Source organism: Equus asinus, chromosome 25 (genome assembly GCF_041296235.1).
Source record: "Equus asinus isolate D_3611 breed Donkey chromosome 25, EquAss-T2T_v2, whole genome shotgun sequence".
Classification (NCBI taxonomy): domain Eukaryota; kingdom Metazoa; phylum Chordata; class Mammalia; order Perissodactyla; family Equidae; genus Equus; species Equus asinus.
This window is the reverse complement of record NC_091814.1, coordinates 56,977,728-56,999,342: the sequence shown is the minus strand read 5'-3', so window position 1 is coordinate 56,999,342 and position 21,615 is coordinate 56,977,728. Positions and strand designations below refer to the sequence as shown.

The 21,615-nt window shown below is 56.1% G+C and overlaps 1 protein-coding gene across 7 annotated transcripts in view; it reads left to right on the top strand.

Annotated features, from left to right (window-relative positions):
* SOX13 (SRY-box transcription factor 13) overlaps window positions 1-21,615 on the top strand; it is a 40,819-nt gene that overhangs the window by 7,908 nt on the left and 11,296 nt on the right. For 3 of the 7 annotated variants that reach the window (XM_014829929.3, XM_070498159.1, XR_011498355.1), the window contains one exon: window positions 21,077-21,275. In XM_014829929.3, the coding sequence (XP_014685415.2) occupies window positions 21,078-21,275 (198 nt within the window). In that variant the 5' untranslated portion in view covers window position 21,077. Of the gene's footprint in view, window positions 1-15,612; window positions 15,850-17,597; window positions 17,732-18,108; window positions 18,197-21,076; window positions 21,276-21,615 lie in introns of those variants that run through there. The other 4 variants (XM_070498161.1, XM_070498160.1, XM_014829943.3 and 1 more) reach the window with 4 other exon arrangements.

Below are 21,615 nucleotides of genomic sequence, written 5' to 3'. Positions count from 1 at the left end.
GCCGGGTCAGCCAGGGACCCGGGAGGGAGGGACAGCAGGTGCTGCCCTCCAGACCCCTACGTCTCAGTGCTGGTTTTTCTTGCTTGAGGCAGAGGTAACAGCAGTCCATGGGAGGCACTAGCCCCAGGGCAGGATCCTGCCTCTGAACAGATCCCCTGCTGTGAGGCCTCTGGGGGTCTCAGCTCAGCCCTGCTGCCACACCCAAGGAAGCAGTGGATGGGAGATGGGAAGAGAACCTGGAGCTGTTTAGAGGAAGGAAGGATTAGATGTCAGGAGTGAGGGAAAGCCGGGCGAGAAGTAGGGAGACCTGGGCCAAGGGGTTCCAGGTGGGATTTGGGGTGGAGGTGGCTGGGGTGTGGCAACACCTCCTCCCTCCGTACCACTCTATGGAACAAACCTTCACCGAATGCCTAGTGTGTCTGAGGCAGTGCAGTACCAGTAGAGACAGGCAGACTCTGGAGCCAGACTGCCTGTGCGGTCTTGGGTGAGTAACTTAACCCCTCTGAGTCTGCATCCTCACCTGTCACGTGGGAGTGATGACAGTCACTGCCTCATGGGGCTGCTGTGATTGTCAGGTGTGTGAAGAGGGGCCTGCTGTGCTGCCCTTGTGTCTTGAGGGCCTTCTAAGAGAAGGCCATGAGAGTCCCTGTCCCTGGGAGCGGAGCCTGGGAGGTGGGCAGGCAGGTAATCGCAGTCTGGTCAAATGGTGGAGACCAGTGCTGTCCAAAGGCTCTGGAGTGACCTGGAGGAACCGCCCTCCTCAGGGAGTGATTTACTAAGGAGGGGCCACAGTTGCGCTGGGCTTCGAGCGAGCTGTGGTCAAGAATGTAAGAAAGGCCTTCCAGGCAGGGCACCAGGGCCAGAGCCCGGGTCGTGCACATTGCACCTGTAGTCGGGCCTGTGGCGCCGCTGCTGGGGCCCTGGCCGGGCTGAGCACACCCCGTGCCCAGCCTGCCTCAGGGTTCAGTGCCTGTTTTGGTCGTCACTCAGCGTGTTTTTCCTCCTCGCCACACCAACACATTGTGCTAACTCCCTCTCACTCGGTCTGGAATCCTCTTCAATTTATAGAGAAGCAGGGTAGTTTAGGGACAGTACCGTGTAGTTTGAGAGTCCGGAAGTTCTGGATTTGAACTTGCGGGTTTTGAATCTCGATGTTGGGCCATTCACCTCGTTCTTTGGGTTGCATCGTCCTTGTCCCTGAGGTGGGGTAGCGGCGTCCCCTAGGGCAGCTTGTCGTGAGGACTGGAGAGGAGGTGAGCCGCGTGCTGTGATGGCAGCTGCACGGCAGGCGGGCCCGTTCGGGTCACTGTCTGTGTCTTCGCCCACGTCAGGAGCCTTTCTGGGCCTGCGTCTCTGATCCCTAATGTGGAGACAGTGGTCTGTCTGCCTCCTTCCATGGTTTTCGAACTGGTCATGGGCCAGGCTGCCTGTTTCCTGGGTAGATCGGTCAGGCTGGGTGACCCAGGACCAGAACGACTGGACGCGGGGTCCTGGGCACCAGCCTTCCCGGGACCGGCCGGGCCCACAGGGCTGCTGTGGAGGGAGCTGACTCCACAGTGGCTATACCAGTGCCCCTAGCCCGCCGCTGCTCCCTGTGCCTCAGGCAGCGGCATCCGTCCTGCCCTTCCTGCGGGGTGGAGCCGTCTAACATCTTCCTCTGACTGCTGTGCTGCTGTTGGAGAGGCCGACGGGCAGCTGGGACCGGTGGGCACCAGAGGGGACCAAGGCCCTGGCCTAGGCTGTCTGCCCCCAGCCCTGTCACTTTACCTCTTGGGACCTCACTTTTCCCATCTGCAACTTGGGAAGGACCATTTTGACGACTCCTGGGATGGAACAAGATTGCTGTGTTGCTGTGGCGGTCGAGTCAAGTGAGGACAGTGACAGCCACCCTGGGAATTTTTGTTGCAGTTTCAAAATCCAGACGTGGAGTCAGACACTTTGTCACAATCCCGCATCTGCTCCTGGCGTGGCCCTCCATGATGCCCCTCCCCCCGCATGGCTCGTCTCAGGGTGGGCCTCGTGGAACCGTGTGAGTTAGGAAGGGCAGAGAGCATCCTGCCGTTCTCCCATTCTGTGGATGAGGAAGTTGACATTGGAGACAGGGACTTGTCCATGGGGTGGGCTTCCTACTCCCACACTGGCTGTGGGTCTGCCCAGATGAGGCTGGTCCACGTGGCGTGTCTGACCCTCTGCAGAACATGTGGAAACCCCCTCTGGGATCTTGCTGCAGAGCCCCCTGGCCTCTTGCCCTGGCCTCCTGCCCTTGGTTTTGAGGAATTGGTGATGGGAATGGCTAGGGGCATTGAGGAACGTCTGGAGCCAGATGGGTCTCTTGACAGTTACAGGGAAGCCATCCCGGGTTCCAGAGGCCACCATTCTGCTCGTCTCCCCCCTCACTTGCCGCCTCCGCTGCGCCCCACGTGGCAGAGCCCTGTTTTCTCTTCCTCCTCTGCACTCATGTTTCTCAGGTGGCCCTGAGGTGAGGGGAGGCCACGGAGAGAAGCTGGGGCAAAGGGGATGCTGGGAGATTGGGCTGGGGAGGGGACTCCCAGACCCTGGCCAGGCAGTCAGATAGCTTCCTAGGCAGCCGTGGAGACGGCCTGAGTAAGAGAGAGGCAGAAGAACAGCAGTGACACTTGGATCTTTCCAGGGCCGTGTGCATGTTTACATACAGTTTGCATACAACCAATGCACTGAACGTGATTTCATGATCTACCCCAGGCACATTCCGATTTGCCTTTTACTATTGTTCTTTTCAAAGATGACTGCTTCTGGCTTTCAGCTCTTGACTGCGCTTTCTCACTCCTGTGCCCTCTGCCCCAACTCCTCAACAGAGGGCGGCGACTGGGAACAGAGTCAGCTTTGGGTCATCTCTGCCATCCATCCGCCCTCTCTGGGGTGAGCACAGAGGGCTGGGCCAGCTCCGACGGCTGCTCTGTAGCGGAAGCACGCAGGCCAGCCTCCCCACTGCTCCCCACAGCCGGCCCTCACCTGTGAGTGCGGAAAGGGCACCTTCACACGCAGGTGCACAGGGCTTGGCACTTAGCAGGTGCTCGGTAAATCTGAGGGTAAAGCGAAGTTAGAGACCAGGGAGCATCGGAGGACGAAGACATCCTGTACAAGCTCCTTGGGGCCTGGCCCTGGTGCCTGTTGGGGTGAGGCTGGTGGGGAGAATTGAGCCTCCTGGGTCCTGGGGTGGGAGGAACCAATTTCCCTCTCTGACTGTGGCCAGAGGAGACGTTTCTCTCTCTCCTTGGCCTTGCAGGAAATAATGTTGAGGATGAGAGGAGCAGAAAGGAAGGGCCAGGCCTTCTCTTATTTTGTTTTTGAGACTGAGCATCTGTTATTAGCAATTTATGACCTCCAGGTCTCCAGCCAAGCACATTCTGTTCTCCAGTTGGGGTAAGGCTCGCAGGAGCCACGGCGAGAGGCTGGACAGGAAAGAGGGATGGGTCAACGGTCTGCAGTTGACTGTGTGGTGTCTTGGCCTCTGCTTGGGGACAGTGTCAGCAGGGGGCAACTTGAGCAGCGGCCCTGTGTGAGAGACCCCTTCTGGATGGCGTGGCCTCCTCACGGGAACCCTCAGAAGCAGGGTGAGTGGGCTCCCCTCCCACATCGTGCCCACTGGGCCTGGGCTCCAGATTCCTCTCCGTGAAATGTAAGAACAGTGATGCTGAGAACAGAGTCACTGTAGAGTTTCTCAGATGGAAGGGCCTGGGAAGACCCCTAGAGAAAGGAGAGCAGCAGTGTGTGAGGGGACTCCGGAAGAAGGGGAGCAAGCGGGATGACCACCCCATGGAAAGAATGGTGCATAAGCAGAACAACCCCTTTCTGCGAAAGTGCTGAGCTGGCGGAATGCAGCTCGCAGCCGCGAGATCTGGGCAGCAGATAGAGCGCTGCGGGCGCCTGGGCTGTGTGTGCAGGTTGTTGTGGGGGTCCTGGGAGACAATGGAGAGGGCAGGTGCAGCACCCAGGGCGCCCCCTCCACCAGGCTGGCCTCCACGCTTCCCTGGACTCATCACCAGTCCTGGCTCCTGGAAGCATGTGCCCGCCCTCCATCCCCTCCTCACGTAAGTCGGTCTCATTCTTCTCGTTTCTTCTCATTCTCCTCCCAACTGTTTAGCTTTGATTAGAAGCAGCTACATTAGCCATTCTTCAAGGGAGCCGTGTACCCCAGGGGCCATGGTGCCAAATGGCAGGGAACTTTGTGGTGGGGGGCTTCTCAGGGTCGGGGGCAGCAGTGCCTGGTCCCCTGTCCTCAGCCTCATGGCTGGGAGGAGCCCAGGCCGCTTTGGGGAGTGACCCACTCAAGAGGCAGTTTCTCGCATCCCAGCCCCATCTCCACGCTCTGTGCCGCTGGATGGTTGTTGGAGGCCAGACCCGCTGGAAAGATGAGACGCTTTTGTGGGGCTGGAGCGACAGGGCAGAGGATGTGTGTGGTGGCGGGGCGGGAGACGGCTGTTGTGCAGTGAGAGAACGGCCTGGTTTCCAGCTCTCATCTTCTTATCCACACGCAGCTGATGGCCAGTCAGTCCTGAGGCGGTGACTTGTCCTCTGCTCTCTGTGCTGACCTCCTCCTTCCTGGAAGCTCGGGGCTCTTGCCAGGGTCCGTGGAAGGACGAGCTCCGAGGACCGATTCGGCATGGAGAAGTTCAGTGTGTGGGTCTGTGGCACAGACTCCGGGCCCAGCCCGAGACTCGGCTCCGTCAGCAAGCCCGTGGTCCATGAAGACAGATGTTCGTGGGGCCCTCTGCGCCCGGCACTGTGAGGGGCGACGGCGACTGAGCTCCAGCCCGGGCCTTGCTGGCGTGGAGGCGCTGGGGGCGGCAGCACGTGGAGATGCCGTGGGCAGAGCAGGCCGAGGGGCTAGGACTTGGTTGACAGGGAGGAACAGAGAACTTTCAGAATGGGGGGTCGTTCGTTGCCTGAAACTTCTCTCTCGCTGTCCTGTGGACAGTTCCAGCAGAACCCTGTTATTTTCTTTCCATTCTGACATTTTTGCTGCCTTCAGATCACGCCGCACCATCTGGTGATGCAGACGGCTGTCCCTTCCCTGCCAGGCCGGTGGGCTCGCTGTCTGCCCTGACCCCTGCCTCCCTGGGCTTAGCCCGGGAAGGCCCTGGGCAGGCTGGGTGGGGAGCCAGGCGCTGCCTGCGGGGAAGCCGCCATCCGTCAGGGCAGCTGAGGCAGAAGCATGGGCATGGGGCTGCTGCTCGGGAACGGGCCTTTCACCTGAGTCGCCAGGGCGCCGAGACTGGTGGGCTCGCTCCCCTCTGCACAGCCTCAGGTCAGGAGCCTGGGTGCTGGGGGGCCAGGCAGACCCAGGCTCGGGGGCTGGCTCTGCTTCTTCTGAGCTGCGTGATTTCTAGCAAATCCTAGAACTTACCTAGAACCTAGTTTTCTCACCTGCAAAGTAGGAAAAGGATAATACCTACCTCACAGGGTTGGAAGGATTCGAGGAAGCAATGTATGTTACAGTGCACACTGCAGGGTCTGGGAGCCGGGATTAGTGTCACGCCCGCTGTGGTCGTGGTTGTTGGGGTTGTGCTGGGGTGGCGGTAGTGCGGCTCCCCGGGCCTGCCTGGATGTGGGGCAGCCCCTCCTCGGTCCTGAGCGCGGCCTCTGTAGTTCTGGGAAGGGAGGAGGAGCGCTCTCCAGAGCGTGGTGGGGATGGATGGTCTGCAGTGACACCCTCTCAACCTCCCACAGTATTCTTCCAGGGCTGTGCAGCCCTGGTCAGGTTACTTAGCCTCTCTGCTTCAGTTTCCTCAACTCTAAAATGCCACTGACAGTTGTGCCTGCCTGTTGGGAGGATAAATAAAAACGATTACATGGAAAGTGTTCAGAACAGTGTCTGGCATGTGGGAATCTTATCCAGGTGTTTGTTGCTGTGGTTATTCTGTTACCAGACTGACCATTCATGCAAAGAAAAGGGGGAGAGCTGCTGCTCCACGTGTTCTGGGAGCAGGGGCAGGCTGTGGGCCGGAGGTGGGCTGGGGCGTGGACCCCACCAGGCTGGTGCCAGGGAGCAGCCCGGAGAACAGAATGCATGCACTCTCACACACTGACCGCGGGCCAGGTGCTGCAGGTGTGACAGAGATGACAGTCTGGCTCCGAGCGCCTGCCTTTTGTCCTTTGCCCAGTGTTGTCCCTTAAACTGGTCACTAAGGGGGACAGTTCTACACCGAGTGGGATGGATTTTTATGGAACCTATGAAATTCACATGTAGTTGGAATCGCTTTGAGGCATGAAGCCGTTACATTCCCAAAACCCACTGCTGGTGAATTTTAATAATTCACAGTAATAAACAGCCTTTAACCTTTGGACCCTGGGCGCTTAGGAGCTGCCTGCAGGAACCTGGCAGGAAGTGAAGGCTGTCCCTGCGGCGCCGGCCCCGAGGTGGAGGGCGTTCATTGGGTTTGGAGCGCCTGTGGGAAGCAGCCTCTTCTCCAAGCTCCTTGTGCAGTGGACTCGCCTTTGGAGTCAGGCAGACCCTGATGGCCGTCTGCCCCTACCCCTGAGCTTCAACTGCCTCCTCTAGTTCTGCTGCTGCCAAAAATCCCTGGGAAGTGAGCGGCTTGTCGGGTCCCTCAGTCAGCGCGGGTGCTGTCGTTATCTTCCTGGAGATCTGGGCTGCAGCCTGAAGGTGGGGGTCAGGCTCAGCCGCACTTGCACTTCCACAGCATCAAAGATCGGGGAGCCCTCCCCGACTGTCGCGTTGTCCCTGGGAGAAGGAGTAATAATTGGCTCCCTGTGCAAAGGGAAGACGGAGACCCTGGAAGGTTGTGCAGCGTGTCCCAGGCCCTCCTGTGAGTTAAAGGCTCGCGTGGGGCTTTCTAAACCATCGAGTGTCTGGAATGCCTTGACATTCAGAAGATCGCTGTGCTGAGGCTCCTAGCAGTCTGCTGGTGTGTATTTTGACTCCCAATTTACAGATGGGAAAACTGAGGTTCAGAAAATTAAGACTTGCACAGGGTTGCACACTGAGTTTGTGGCAAAGCTGGGCCTCAAACTCAGACCGTCAGCCTCCAAATCCAGCGCTCATTTCCTCTGTGCGCTCAGAATCTCACCTGGCCTGTCTAGACCTCTCTGTAATTATTTTTTCTCTTCATACAGTTAGGTCTGTTAGGGTAGATAGTCATGAGCCGGGAGGGAGAGGCTTAAATTCTTTCTAACAACAGAGCTGGTTTTGAGCTGGGCACCTCCAGTGACCCCCTCATTGACCCCCGCCCCACCCCGGGGTCAGGGCCACAGGCTGGGGGAAGCAGGGCAGCGGAGAGACACTCATCCCTCTTCCTCTTTGGACGAAGATGGATAAAGACACCGTGGCTTTTTTTGGTTTCTGTAGGAAATCCCTAAGTGTCCCCTGTGGTGGCCTGCCATCAGAGTGGCCTGCGCTCTTAATCAGGCCACAGAGCACAGGCAGCTCTTAGAGACGCTGGAAACCCTGCAATGTGTTCTTGGTCAAGTGGGAACTGGGCTAAGTTTTACCAGTAATAGAAAATGGAAATATCAAATGAACCTTAGCGCTGGGAGGGACTTTAGTCCCAGCCTGTCATTCACCGAGGAGGAAAAGGACGATTTGGGTGGCCCACAGAGGCCGGGATCTGTGGGATAAGTGATGGGTCCCTGCAAACCGGCAGGGCTGCTCCGTTCCCCCTTCTCTGCCTGGTGGTTCCCGCCCCAGTCACCCCCTCTGTTAGCACAGAGCTTCTGGTTTAGAGCTGTGTGGACCATTGTCACTGTCCTCTCCAGGTGGACCTCGAGAGAGGCCCAGAGTGGTAGGATAACTCGCCCAGGTTTGTACAGCAAGTTGGGGCAGGCCCTTCTGGAAACAGGTGTGAGCCCAGTGCTTCCTTGAAACTGCCACCCTCAGAAGGATATTTTAAGAAAAGATTTCTGGGAAAGCCGAGGAACCGACCCTAAGGGAAGCTAGATCTCTTCCTTTGTGCCCATCTTCCTGCCCCCAGACCCCGTTCCCGCCCTGCGGAGTGATCCTGATCCACCTGTCTCTCCGCGGCAGGTGGAAGCCTTTAATTGTTCTGAGGCGAGGGAGGCGTCGGGAAAGGCCTTCTCACTGCTGGGGCAGGTCTGGCTCTGTCTGGCTCTGGCCTTTTCTAGACACTTCAATTCGTGATGTTAATTATGGCTTTCAGAGCATGGGGTTCTCCACAGACAGCTGGTCTCCAGCCTGCACTCTCCTGACACCCAGCCTCACATCAGGCCCCAGGCTAGGAGGCTGTTTGTGCTCCCGCCTCTGCCCATCTACAAGATTAAAGGTGCCACGAAGTGTACATTTTTAGCAGTTTCATGTCCTCCATCTTCTTTTTATTGTGTAAAATGTACAATAACCAAATTTACCATTTTAGCCATTTTTAACTGTACAGTTCAGGGGCATTGAGTACATTCACATTGTGCGACCATTGCCACCATCCATCTCCAGAACTTTGTGTATAATCCCAGACTGAAACTCTGTCACCCTTAAACAATGACTCCCCCTTTGCCCGTCTCCCCAGCCCCTGGTAACCTCTGTTCTACTTTCTGTCTCTGTAAATTTATTCCAGGTACTTCATAGAAGCAGAATTACAAAATATTAGTCTGTGTCTGGCTTATTTCACTTAGCATAATGTTTTCAAGGTTCATCTGTGTTGTAGCATGTGTCAGAATTTCCTTCCTTTTTAAGGCTGATAATATTCCATCGTGCATGTGTGTGTATCTATACGCACACACACATAATCACATTTTGTTTGTCCATTCGTCCCACTGCGGCCTGTTGGGTTGTTTCCGCCTTTCGGCTGTGGTGGGGAATGCTGTATGAACAGGGTGTGCCATATTTCTCCAAGCCCCTGCTTTTACTTCTGGGTGTACAGCCCAAAGCGGGACTGCTGGATCCTATGGTAGTTCTGTGTTCAACTTTTTGAGTAACTGCCATATTGTTTTGCTCAGCGGATGCACCATTTTACATTCTCACCAGCTGCTATCTGCATCCTTGCCCACACTCCTTTTTTCTTTGTAATGGGTGTGAAGTGGTATCTGTTGTGGTCTTCATCTTTTTAAGGGCAAGTCAGGCCCTGAGAAGTGCTGAGGCATGCCCTCCCCCTGCAGAAGCAGGTAGGGCCTGGGCTCAGCTTCCGGGCCCACCGGGGCCTCCAGCCTCCCACCTCCCGCCTCCCTCCTGTGCCTCTTTTGCTACTGTGCCCCCGCCCATCCAGAGGAGGCAGACGAGGTGCTGCTGCTGCCTGGCCCTCTCCCTCTCCGCTGATTGTCAGCCCCTTTCCTTCCCTGTTTTCAAAGGAGTTGAGTGGCCCCGCCCCACCAGAGTTGTCCAGAGAGGGTGGGTGACTTGGGGATGAGGAGGTTCTAGTAATAGGAGATTTAAAGGGGAAGATGTGCAACCATTACAAATGGCTTCATAAAAATTTTTAATAATTTCCAATTTTTAGTAACATGAAAACTCCCCCGAGGTGCTATTAAGTGTGTTGGGGGGAAGTAGTATACAAACTTGCTTATGGGCTCAGTGATGAACAAGAAAACTACGCATAGTAAAAAGATTTGATGGAAATATGCCAAATTGTCATCAGTGGCCGCCTCTGGATTGATGGGAAATGGGTGACTTTTTAATTTTTCTGTTTTCTTTGTTATTTTAAATTTTGCAGATTTTCTACAATGGGCACACATTCCTTTATATTCAGAAAGAAATTGATAATAAGAGTGACGCAGTCCTTTATTAGGCATATGTGTTGCAAGTGCACAGCTCTGCTCGATGCTGGTGAGAGTCGGGCAGGAATGGGAAGCCCGGGAAGCAGGAGTGGAGGCCTGGGATAGACAGATGGCCTGAGGACGGCTGGAGAACAGAGCAGAAGCGATGGCTGTGAAGGCGGTGGCCCTGGGGCAGCCCTGAGCTCTCCCAGTGCTGCCCTCATGCCCTCGCAAGATGCTCTGGGTAGGACCCTGGCTATGAGTCGTCGTATGTCTGTGAGTGGTGTGGGGAGGCCGCATTGCGACTCCACTGCCTTTGACCTGGTCTCCCCGGGTGGCTGGCGGGAGTGAGTGAGGCCTGCAACCTGGGAAACCAAGGTTTTTTTGGCCCCAAGTTTGCCTTTGACTTCTCTCGCATCAACTCAGCTAGGACCTGCCTGGGTCCCTTGAGCCCCATCATGGGAGCAGCAGTGGCCCAGCGGAGGCTGGGGGTGGGGACAGGTGATTCAGACTCCAGGAGATGACTTTCAGTGGCTTTTGGAACCTCAGACAAGTGGAAGAGAAGCCAGTATAATCTAGTGCTTAACGAAAGGGCCTCGAGAGCCAGTCTCTGGGGTCAGTGTCTTGCTCAGCCCTTGCTGGCTATGACCTTGGGCAACTGCTTAGCCTCCTTAAGCCTCTCTGTCCTCACTGGCAAAAGAGAAATGATAGAGTGACTGTTTCACAGGACTGTTGGGAGAATTAAATGGGCTGGTCCCTGTAGATGACACTGAGCAATCTGGGTGCTCTGTTCCTGTTGTCTGGTGAAGATACGGATTTTTTTTGTTTTTTTTTAAAGATTTTATTTTTCCTTTTTCTCCCAAAGCCCCCCAGTACATAGTTGTGTATTTTAGTTTTGGGTCCTTCTAGTTGTGGCGTGTGGGATGCCACCTCAGCGTGGCCTGATGGGCGGTGCCTTGTCCGCGCCCAGGATTCGAACCAGCGAAACCCTGGGCCACCGAAGTGGAGCGCGCGATCTTAACCAGTCGGCCACGGGGCCAGCTCCCTGAGATGTGGATTCTGATGCTAGGCTGCCTGGCTCAAATCACCTGTGTGCCTTGGTTTTGCCATCTGTAAAATGGAGATGATAATGCCATATACCTCAGATGATTATTGTGAAGATTAAATAAATTGGAACAAGTAAAAGTGATTCCAGTGGTGCTTGGCACACAGTGAATGCTCAGTAGATGTTAGCTGTGCTCAGAGGGGTCTTTGGCTGGTACTTACCAGAGTGATGACCAGTTGTTTGTGGTTGGCATCTGCCAACTCGTCTGACGGTCCCAAGAGTCCCGTGAAATTGGTTAGTGCCTGTCACTCACTTGTTAAATACTTTGAGTGTCACCATTATTGCTTTTTTATTATTAGTGCTGTGGCTCCAGATGTCAAGATCCCACCCAGAAGCATACTGCATCCTTCCCCGGGCCGCATCCTCCCCCGGGCCGCATCGGGCTCTTTTCTTGGTTGAGGTGGTCCTGCCTCTGTTTCCAAAGGGTGCTGCTGCTGGAAGGTGAGGTCCCTGGCAGACTTGGGTGCAGGCTGGTTGCCTTGGGGATGTTTGATGAGCATTTTCGAAGAGCTCAGAACTAACTACGGTGCTTCTCTCCTCCCCTTGCTTCCCGGCCCTTTGAAAAGGAGCCAAAGCCAAGAAAAAACAACCTCCCATAAATAAAGGGGACCATGAAAATAACAAAAAGAAAGAAGAAATTTTGCTTTTGCGGCAGGCTCGGCTGCCGATGGGGTAGATAATGGGAGAGGAAACACGGCCTCTGCGGAGAAAAGGAACGGAACACTTTGTTCGCTGGAAGAATGAATGCTGCCTGAGCAAGAGCTGCTGAATTGGGGTTTCCGATGAGCGAGCTTGTCGTGGGGGAGGTGGCGGTGATTAGACTCACACAAGGCCTGGGGGGCCTCCCACCCAGAACCCCTGGGGTGGAGACGGGCAGGCGGTGGGGGAAGCAGCAGACCTGAGCGGGTGCCCAGAGGTAAGGCCACTGTGCCCGGGGCCCGCCCATGGGCCTGGCTGCCATGACTGCCGGGCTGCCCATCACCTTGTTTCTCCACTGTCTGCTGCTGCTGCTGCTGCGGAGCTGGAGGCCTGGACCCCTCTGGAAGCCCCCAGACCTCCTCTCAAGGTGTATCTTTTGTAGAGCCTTAGGGAGGTACATCCCAGGGAGGAGAGGATGAGGCCAAGTTTATATGCTGATTATCTGCATGCTCACCTTCTGGGGTCAAGGCTGTGTTCCTGTCAACACTGACTGATGGCCTTCTTGGTGACTGGCATTTACTGACTGCTCTTTCTTTCTTCTGTCACCTACCCATGTCAATCGCAGACCCGTTTCCCCTGCCTCTGCAGTGGGTAGCTGAGGCAGGAGGAGGGTGAGGAACTAGAGAAAGAGTCAGATACCTTTCCTGGGCCCTCGGGACCCCCGGATGTAGCGTGGAGGTGCCCACTTTGAGAGGGGGCTATGGGATCACATGTGTGGAGGCCGATATTTGGAATGCCTTTATTTAATAAGAAGGGTCTTGGAAACACATCCTGGGTCTGGGGCTGAGTGCTCTGGCTGGTGGAGGTTCCCTGGAAGCACATTCATTCATTCATTCATTCAACCACAATAATACCAAGTGCCAATCTGCTTTGTGCCCAGCGTTGTGTGTATTATATACAATACTTACTAATTCTCCAACCACCACGAGACGGAGGCATCGTTAACCCCCGTTACAGATGGAGAATCTGAGGTGTAGAGAGGTTGGTCTCAGGCCTTCTGTGGGTGCCTCCTGGGAGCAGTGTGGGGTCCAGTGACTGCTCCCCCACCCTCCAGCTCTACATCCTGATGAAGATGCGCATCGCAGCTGCTCTGCATGCCTTGTCGGGAGCTGGGCTCTACCTATATTCCCTTTTTTACTCCTTGCAAGCACACTGTTGGGTATTTGTTGCTAGTCCCATTTGTAGATAAAGGAAGTTGTAGGCTGAGAGGATTGAATAAGTTGGCCTATCCATGCTGCTTGCAAGAGGGGTGCCGGGGTGTGAACCAACTGCATGTGTCTCCAGAGCCTCCGTGTCACCATGCACCATGACAGCTCAGTCCACATGGCTTAGACTTGTCATCAAGCAGAAGCCAAATGCTGCCCAGCCCACCCCAGCATGGTAGGAGGACCATCTGGCACAAATGAGATGTCATCCAGCTGCTGAGTACAACAGGCTGTTTTCAGGCTGTTCCCACTGTCCTTTTCCCCTCTGTGGTCATCCCTCTAGTCTCCTTCCTGTCCCCTCTAGGATTGGCAGGGGACTGCAGGGGTTAAGAGAACACCACTTTAGCCTCCTGGGCTCCGGAGTGCGGAGTGCGAGAGTTCTGCAGAGCTTCTGTGTCATCAGCTCGGGGAGGGAAGGTGCAGTGGCTCGGCCAGATAAGCAGGGGTGCTGAGTATGTGGGGTTTCCTTGGCAAATTCGATCCTTTCGCACCATGTGGGGCCCGAGTGCCTGATTCAGTGTCGGCACCGGCCAGGGGAGATTCCAGGCTGATGGGGACACTGACAGAAATGCAGACAACCTAAGCAGGTTGTGAGACAGCGTCAAAGAGAGGGAGACCTACAGTGAGCGGATGGAGAAGACACTCTCGTGTCCTTTAGCCGTGGGGTTTCTGTGGGTTTGGCCATGCAGAGGTGGGGAGGTGAGAGGAGGGTTCAGGAAGCAAACCTTCTTTTTTCTCTTTACAAATTTCACATTCAGTCCTCTCAATAATTCTATGATAGTGATTATTTGTTCCATTAGGGATGGAGACACTGAAACTTCCCCATGGTCCCACAGTGGTATGTGGTGGAGCTGGGCTTCACTCACACCTAGGTGCCAACAAGGCCTGTCTCTTGTAGCCATGCCAGGATGCTCCCTGCAGTGCTGGAGGGTCACACCCAGCTGCCTGCCTCCGGGAGAGCCGGACATGCCCGGCCTGCTGGGGAGGAAGGCAGGGCGGTTGTCCTGCTCCCCGGGGCTCTGGGGTGGGGGGAAGAGACATCCTTCCTGCTTTAGGTCGCTCCTCCTCTGAATGTATATTCCATGCCAGATTCTTTAAGTGTATGCTGCCTTCTAGTCACAGAGCAGGCATCAGAATCTCCATTTTGCACAAGGGAACTAAGGTTCTGAGACGTCACGTCTTCCCCCAAGTTCCCAAAGTGGCCTTGGTTTCTTTGGTCTCATTCTTCCTTGGCTGTGACTCAAGTTGAGAGCAACTAGAATCGTGTAAGCAGTGAAGTCAGTGGTGGATCTCTCTTTGCTGGACTGGATCCTGCAGTCTGGGGTGGAGGGAGAGTGGCCAGGGCATCAGCCAGCACATGGCTAGACGTGGCTGTGGCAGCAGTGAGGCCTGGCTTCAGATGCCACCTCCACGGGGCCTGGGCGGACGGGGAAGTGAGTGGGGAGCCCTCGCTCAGGGCGTGCACCCCAGCAAGTGCTCTGTCGTGCGTGCTTTTTGCCTCCCCTTCCTTTGGTCAATGTTCAGGGCTATCCCGAAAGGGAGGCCAGTCAGTCAGCTGCAGCAGTCCCATTTCTGCTGTGCACTGGCCCTGGGCCGCACCCTGCTCCCACAGAGGACCAGACACATTCCCCTGTCCAGGGCATAGGCTCGGACAGGCCACTGGGAGACAAGGACAGGGCCTGCAGCTGCGTGGGAGGGGCCAGAGACAGCATCAGGTCCTGCAGGCAGGAAGGCCCCCAGAGAAGGGACTCCCAGAGACTCTGTTACCTCTTCCCAGTTTTACTCAGGCTGGTAGGGCAGGCACAAGTGCCCCTGGGAGCCCCCCAGCACTCCAGCTGTGCCCTCGGTCTCTTCCTGGGCTCCCCCTGGGCTAGGAGAAGACTCAGTGTCTCAGAGGCCTGACACCCGGACGGGGCAGTGGATGGGACATCACAGCTGCAGTCTCTCCCCAGCTTCTTCGGTCCTGTGTGCCCTTGAGCTGGGGGTCAGCTGTGCCAGAGGTGGGGGGAGGGGGAGCTGCCTGTTTTTGCAGGAGCGCGGAGTTCACAGAGACTCTGGCTGGCTGGTGGTGGCCACTCTACCAGATGAATACCATCGTGGCCAGCCTGGGAACAGCCCAGGGACTAGGGGTGTTGGCTGTGGCCTCTCCCTGAGCTTGGCTAGACCAGACTGGGCCACACCCAGGGTCTGATACCCACCAAGGCCCACAGAGGCCGGAGAGGGTGAGGGGGCCTCTCAGGAAAGCTTTGTCCCCAGCCTGCAGCCAGCCCAGCTCCCAGCTCTGAGTAAACATCAGAGATAGGATCGGGCGTAGCCAGGAAGGGTGGTAGGGTGCGGCCTGGGAGAAGAATGGCAGGATGTGGCACGGGCACCGGTGGGGCATCCACGCCTCAGGCCATTGTGTAGGGCTGCCCGAGGCTCTGACTCTCTTGGGCTTTGAGAGGAAGCGCCATTCCCCTGGGATGCAGGCCCAGCCCCAGCCCTGCCGCGAGGGTCTCTCCCTAGAGATGCCCCTTGTCTCCACCCGCTCAGGGCCAGCTTGGGAGTGGGAGCCTGCAGTCGAGGGGTTTGCTGGGTGCCCAGTGGGGAAGTGTGGTCATTGGCCCTCCTCGAGGGTCTGCTGTCTGTTCAGGCTGTCTTCCTGTGCCCTGAGTCTGAGTCACTGTCATGCTCCGATGACTGGAGTTGATCTCTGTCTTTATCTGCATCTCGACATTTTGGCTGGGGGGGCTGTCTTGTGGAGGGGAAGGGCTGCGAGTGAACACTCCTTTGATGCCAGTCCAGCTGGGCTGGTCGTTGGCCGACTGGAAGAGGAAGTGGCTGGTGATTTGTTTTGGGTAGAAAGGGGCTCGGTGTGTGTGCGCCTGTGGTGGGTGGGGGTCTGAGGGGCTGGGAGAGGGTTGGTTTGGGGCTGAGGAAAGGGAAAGAAAGGATCATGCCTGCAGTCTACCTTGTTGCCTAGAAGCCATGCTCTGAGCCACTGGGCCTCTGGAGGGCAGGTGCCTCTCCATGCCTCATCCTGGGCGCTGGATTCAGGGGCCCTGGGGCCTCACAGGCTCCGAGACTCCAGGCTCCACAGCATCAGGGTGAGGCTGGCCGGAGCCCTCACTCCCAGGGGCCTTCGTCTCTTAGGATGCTCAGGTACGATACGGCTGGGGAGAGGGAAGGCAACAGAGGGCCTGTGGGGTGGGTGCCCAAGAAGGGAAGGGGGGCAGTGCAGGGCTGCTGTCCCGTGTCCCAGCTTGTTGAAGTTCCTCTGACTCTGAAGTCCTGAAACAGTACTGCCCAAATAAGCCATGTGAACTTGGCCTCTCTGGGCCTCAGTTTCTCTATTTATAAAATATGAGTAAGGCTGGGGGAGAGGGAGGAGGTCAGGTACACAGGAGCACTTCCATGTGAGTGGGAGGCCAGTGGAGTGTCCTGTGGCTGGTGGCCTGTGACCAGGACCCAGGTGGGAACTAGGGGAGCCCAGTGATTCATATCTCCCAGGCACCCAGGGTCTTTGGCTTCTGGGCATCTGGGGAGAGGGGAGGTTGTGGCTGCTGACCTTAAAACCTCCTGAGCGGGGCCCGCCCGGTGGTACAGTGGTTAAGTGCACACATTCCGCTTTGGCTGACTGGGGTTTGCCCGTTCGGATCCTGGGTGTGGACATGGCACCGCTTGGCAAGCCGTGCTGTGGCAGGCGTCCCACATATAAAGTAGAGGAAGATGGGCACGGATGTTAGCTCAGGGCCAGTCTTCCTCAGAAAAAAGAGGAGGATTGGCAGATGTTAGCTCAGGGCTAATCTTCCTCAGAAAAAAAAAAAAGACTTTAAAAGAAAAAAACAACCTCCTGAGCAACCACATGGACTACTGAGGCATGGAGGATGCTTTTTAAGGAAGGGGTAAGGGAATTCGAGGGGCTTTTAGCCTCTGGAAAAGAAGAGACTTAAGGGAACACTCCAACAGGGTCTTTAAATCTGAGAAGTATGGAAACTGTTTCTTACCTGTCCCGTGGTCAAAATGAAGGAGGCCTTGCTTTGCTGCTGGGGGATTTAGGTCACTCGTAGGAAGAGCTGAGACGCGAGGAAGAGGCGGCTGAGAATAACTGGGTGTGGAGGTCGGGGTGCGGGCAGCAAGGGCAGAGAGCAGCATCCTCCTGATAAAGATGAGGACCGCAGCTGTCACTTCTCCTGCGCTAGGGCTGCCTGTGCTCTGCTGCTGAGCTGTAGGCCACTCTGACTTAGGATACTCTCTGACCACTGCACGATTATTTATTGAGTGCCTCCGATGCTCCAGGCACGGTGCTAGTCCCCGGGCTACAGGGATGAGCACAAACAGGTATATCTTCACAGTGCCCTGGTGGGGTTGGGTGGGTTCTCAGGCGAGTCAGAAATAAATACGGCATGTAAGGTGTCATTACCAACTGTGATAAGGACTTTGAAGGCCAAGTTTTGGGTGCCATGAGAAAGTAAAACAGGCATATCTTACAGGCTCTGGTGTGTTACTGGAAGGTTCACCCCTTCATTTTGGGTTTTCTTATTCCCAGTCTACTGAGGAAACGGATTCAGAGAGGTTAAGTCACGTGCTCAGGGCTGCATAGTGATTAATTGGGCAGAGTTGGGATTCCAATGTACCAGGTCTGTCTGACCCCAGATACTTTTCTCTCAGCCGCCTGGCCCTGGGATCATCCTGGGCTATATGACAACTTAATAGCTGCTCATCCTGTATAATGTAATCTTCCTGGCCGCCTGTGAGATATGGGTTATGATCCCGATTATACGGAGGAGGAGAGAGAGGCCCAAGGCCACACAAGTCAGCTGGTGGCAGGCCAGGAATTTGGACCCAGGTTGGTGCACTCAAAAGCCTTGTTTTCCAGACTCTGTTCTAGTGACCCTCCCCTCCCCCAGGTGCCCTCGTTTTACGGGCAGAGCCTGCAGAGGGGAAGCCGCCTGTGCCGGGACCGTCAGCGGCCGAGTGACAGAGCAGGGCTTCATGTTCAGTTCACCGCGTGCCGCTTTTGCTCTGCACCCTGCGGACACAGGTGGGATGGTTAGGGGCAGACCTGGCACTGATGTTCTTCAGAGAAGCTTCCTCTCTGTGGGCCTCGAGGCTTCAGGAGGGCAGGGAGAGGAGCAGGGCTCAGGGCAGGCGACACGGAGGAAAGCAGGTGCCCAAGGGCCTCTCCCCCAAGGGTGAGACCCAGAGAGCGCGTCAGGCCTGGGCTGTTGCTTCTCCATTAACAAATGGGTCCTACCCGGAGCCCGTGAGGTGCCGGCAGCGGGCCAGCCGCCTGGGGCCGAGGCGTGTCTGGGCAGCAGGGTCTGGCAGGCTGATCTGGCGGATGGCATGCCCTGGGAGCAGGCTGACACCTCCAAACCAGCCAGGCTGGTCACCAGGGGCCCTTTTCTTTGTTTCCAGGCCCTGTGCCAGAGGCGAGGACGAGCCACTGGGCGCCCCAGGCAGCAGGCTCCCCACTGTAAAGATAATCCCCAGTGTCCGACTGGAGGTACTGGAGAGGTGGGGGTAGAAAAAGCCATTGAAGCTCAGAGGGAGATGTCCTCATGCAGGGCTGCCCAACAGAAACAGAATGCGAGCCACATGAGTAATTTAAAATTTTCTAGTGGTTAGGTTAAGAAGTGTAAAAAGAAACAGGTGAAATTAATTTTTTTTTCTTTTGAGGAAGGTTGGCCCTGAGCTAACATCCGTGCCCATCTTCCTCTGCTTTATACGTGGGCCTCCGCCACAGCGTGTCCTGATGAGCGGGGTGTAGGTCCGCCCCGGATCCGAACCCTGAACTCCCGGCCGCCAAAGAGGAGCACGTGAACTTAACCACTAGCCTCCGGCTGGCCCTTTAACAATATATTTTATTTAACCAAAGTATCTAAAATATAATTTCCTCAATAGCTAATTATTAATGAGCTATCTCACATTCAGTGTTCGCACCGGGCCTTCGAACCCTGGTGTTTCACACCGGCGTGTTCACAGGTCTGGCGCTGCCAGGCGGCCGGGGTATCAGGGCGGTGGTCCCTCCTCGCTCCCGCCCGGTCGCGCCTGCAGGCCTTTGCGACCGCTGCGGCCTCGGGCAGCATCCCGCGCTGGGGGCCGAGGGCCGCATCCCGCGCTGGGGGCCGAGGGCCGCGCTGGGGGCCGCATCCCGCGCTGGGGGCCCCGTCGGGCGCTGGGGGGCGCGGGCCGCAGCGCAGCGGGAGGAGAGGCGCCGCCGTGGGAGCGGGGAGGCCGCGGGCCGGGCGGCGGGGCAGGGGCTCAGGCCGAGCTTGCGGTGGGCGTGGGCGTGGGCGCGGCGGCGGGGCGGCGGGGCGGCGGGGCCGGAGCCCGCGGGCCGCCTCGTCCGCCTGTCAGGCTTCCTCCGGCTTTATTGCCTTTGTCCACCACCCTATTGTCTGGTTTCCTTTTGTCCCCCTTTCAGCGCTGCTGCCTTTTATTTTCCAGCCAGCCTGGTTGTTTTCATTTCTTTTGTCTGAAGTTCCTGAGAGGAAGGTTTTATTTTCAGCGGTTTGATTAATTCACAGCTTGAGCCCGGGGTGGGTTTGTTACGTAACTGCTGCCCTCAGCTTCAGGATAACGCCCCTCCCGACGCCCTGCTCCAGCCCGCGCCCCGCCCTGCGCCCGGATGGGCGGAGCCGCCGCTTCCCGGACGCTCTCCGGGCCCTGGGTGGTGGGGGGCCGCGCCGGCTGGGAGGGGCGCTCTTCTTTTCTCAGGGCAGGTGTTCTTAGGGGCAGGAATGGTCCTCTCTGCTCGCTCTGCAGTGCCCTCTCCTGGGCCCCGCGCCAGCCCCCAGGGCACCTGCCCTCGGAAAGTGGCAGGAGAGTCGAGGCTGGTCTGATCTGTAGGATGGGATCAAATCAAATCCATCTTAATCACCTATGATGCTCTCAGTTATTTACTGTGAAGTACTGTCCATGTGCCCTGTGGTAGATGGCACAGTGTTATTCATTATACGTTACGAGAAACATTTTATTCTAACATACAAATACAGCACCTGCAATTTAATTTAAGGGGATTTACTATATCTGATTTTTGCCTTACACCCCCTCTTAAAAATTTAGTGCCCCCCCAATTTTTAAAAAATTTTATTTAACAATGCTTTTCAAACTAATGTGTATCAGAAACACTTGGAGAGCTTGTTAAAACAGATCCTTGGCTCCACCCACAGAGATTCGGATTCGTGGGTGACTCAGGACGTTGCCCCTCAAACAAGCCCCCAGGTGGTGCTGAGGCTGCGGGTCCTCATGCCGCCTCCCAACCAGCAGTGGTGGAACCAGGCCCCACAGTGTTCTAAGCACCATGTAAAGATCAGTTCACAGCCCTTGTGACCGTGCACTTCACAGATGAGCAAACTGAGGTTTGGAAGTTTAAGCAACTTGCCCAAGGTCACTCTGAGGCCATCGAGTAGCTGAGGCAGGACCCATGCATACTTGGAACCTGCTGTGTCCCCCCATGGTCTTGTCTCAGTGACTTTGGAGGGTGAGCAGGTGAGCTTGGGCATGTGCTGCCCTGGCCCTGAGCCTGACATGGCCACTGAACGCTCGTGACTGTGCAGCTCCTCAAGATGTCCAGGCAGTGGTGTGACAGGAGTGGCGGCAGTGATGGGAGCAGTGGATGCAGAGTCTCTGCTTATCCCAGGGATTGCAAATGCTCCCAGGGGCCAAATTCTACAGGAGAGACTCTAGCTAGATAGGAGAAAATATTTTTCTTAAAACCACTCATCTCTCAATTTATTTATTTTCCCATTTTTGGTAGATATAAAATGGATATAAGAATACATGGGTATAAGAAATCATTCACTTTTATCTTCTCTACTATAAGAAAAACGATAAATGTGTTATATAGGGTAGTTGATACTTGGTTTCCCTTTTGGGGAGTGGTAGGGAGTAGTGGAGAGCAGGAAAAATTGGCCTGTCCATAAGGAGTAACTGCTACTCAGTTCCAGCCAGTGGATGCCACAGACCAACTTTAAGAGAAGTTCAAATCCAGACTTTTATGTGATATCTCTCAGTTTTAAGTTTTGGTAACTAATTACAAATATGTACTTAAAGACACATACGTGTAGATATAATCTTGGCTTTGTAGGGCTCAGAAACAGCCAGTTGACAATCTCTGGCCTCCTTAGGTGAACCCATCAACCCACTAGTCCCAACCCTCCAACAGGCAGGTGTGCCAAAGGTTGGGCCTAGTCTTCTCTGGACCCTCCAATTTAAGAAAAAAAAAAAAGAGGGGCAGGAGGATTTTTTCTGCTTTTCACAGTGGGGTTCCAAATGGAGGCTCACATTTTGCATGAGTGTGTCTTTTGGGGCTGGGGGCATGGTGGAGTCGCTGGCTCTGGGGCTCGGGACTCGCCTCACTCACCCACCCCTCTTCCCTCAGAATGTCCATGAGGAGCCCCGGCTCTGCGCACCTGGCCCTGGATGGCGTTGGCACCATGGTGAATTGTACTGTCAAGTCAGAGGGGAAGAAGGAGCCCTGCCAGGAGGCCCCCCAGGGCTTGGCCACTGCAGCTGAACCCCACCCTGGAGACCCAGCCCAGGCCCCCCAGGATGGTGCTGACCCCCAAGCTCCAGCCCAGGTGCCTAACACTTTCCCAGGGGCTCCTGGGTCAGTGTCCCCACCCTGCCTCTGTGCCCCACACCCATGTGCCATCCCTGGCCTGTGCGCTAGCAGGCACCCACCCCCCAGCTGGGCAGGGGGGCAGGCAGAAATGTTCATTTCTGGGACAAGACTTAGGTGACTGGGGAGGGGCTGCCAAGTTCAGTCTGGTGCTGGGAGCCAGGCCACCTGTCCACGCAGGACATGGACTCAGTCAGCTGAGAGTAACTGCTCACCCTGTGTGACTCAGTCCTTACCCCCGAGGACTAGTTGGAGAGAGAGGATGTACATGCTCAAAGTTTCGCTTAAAGGTAAATACC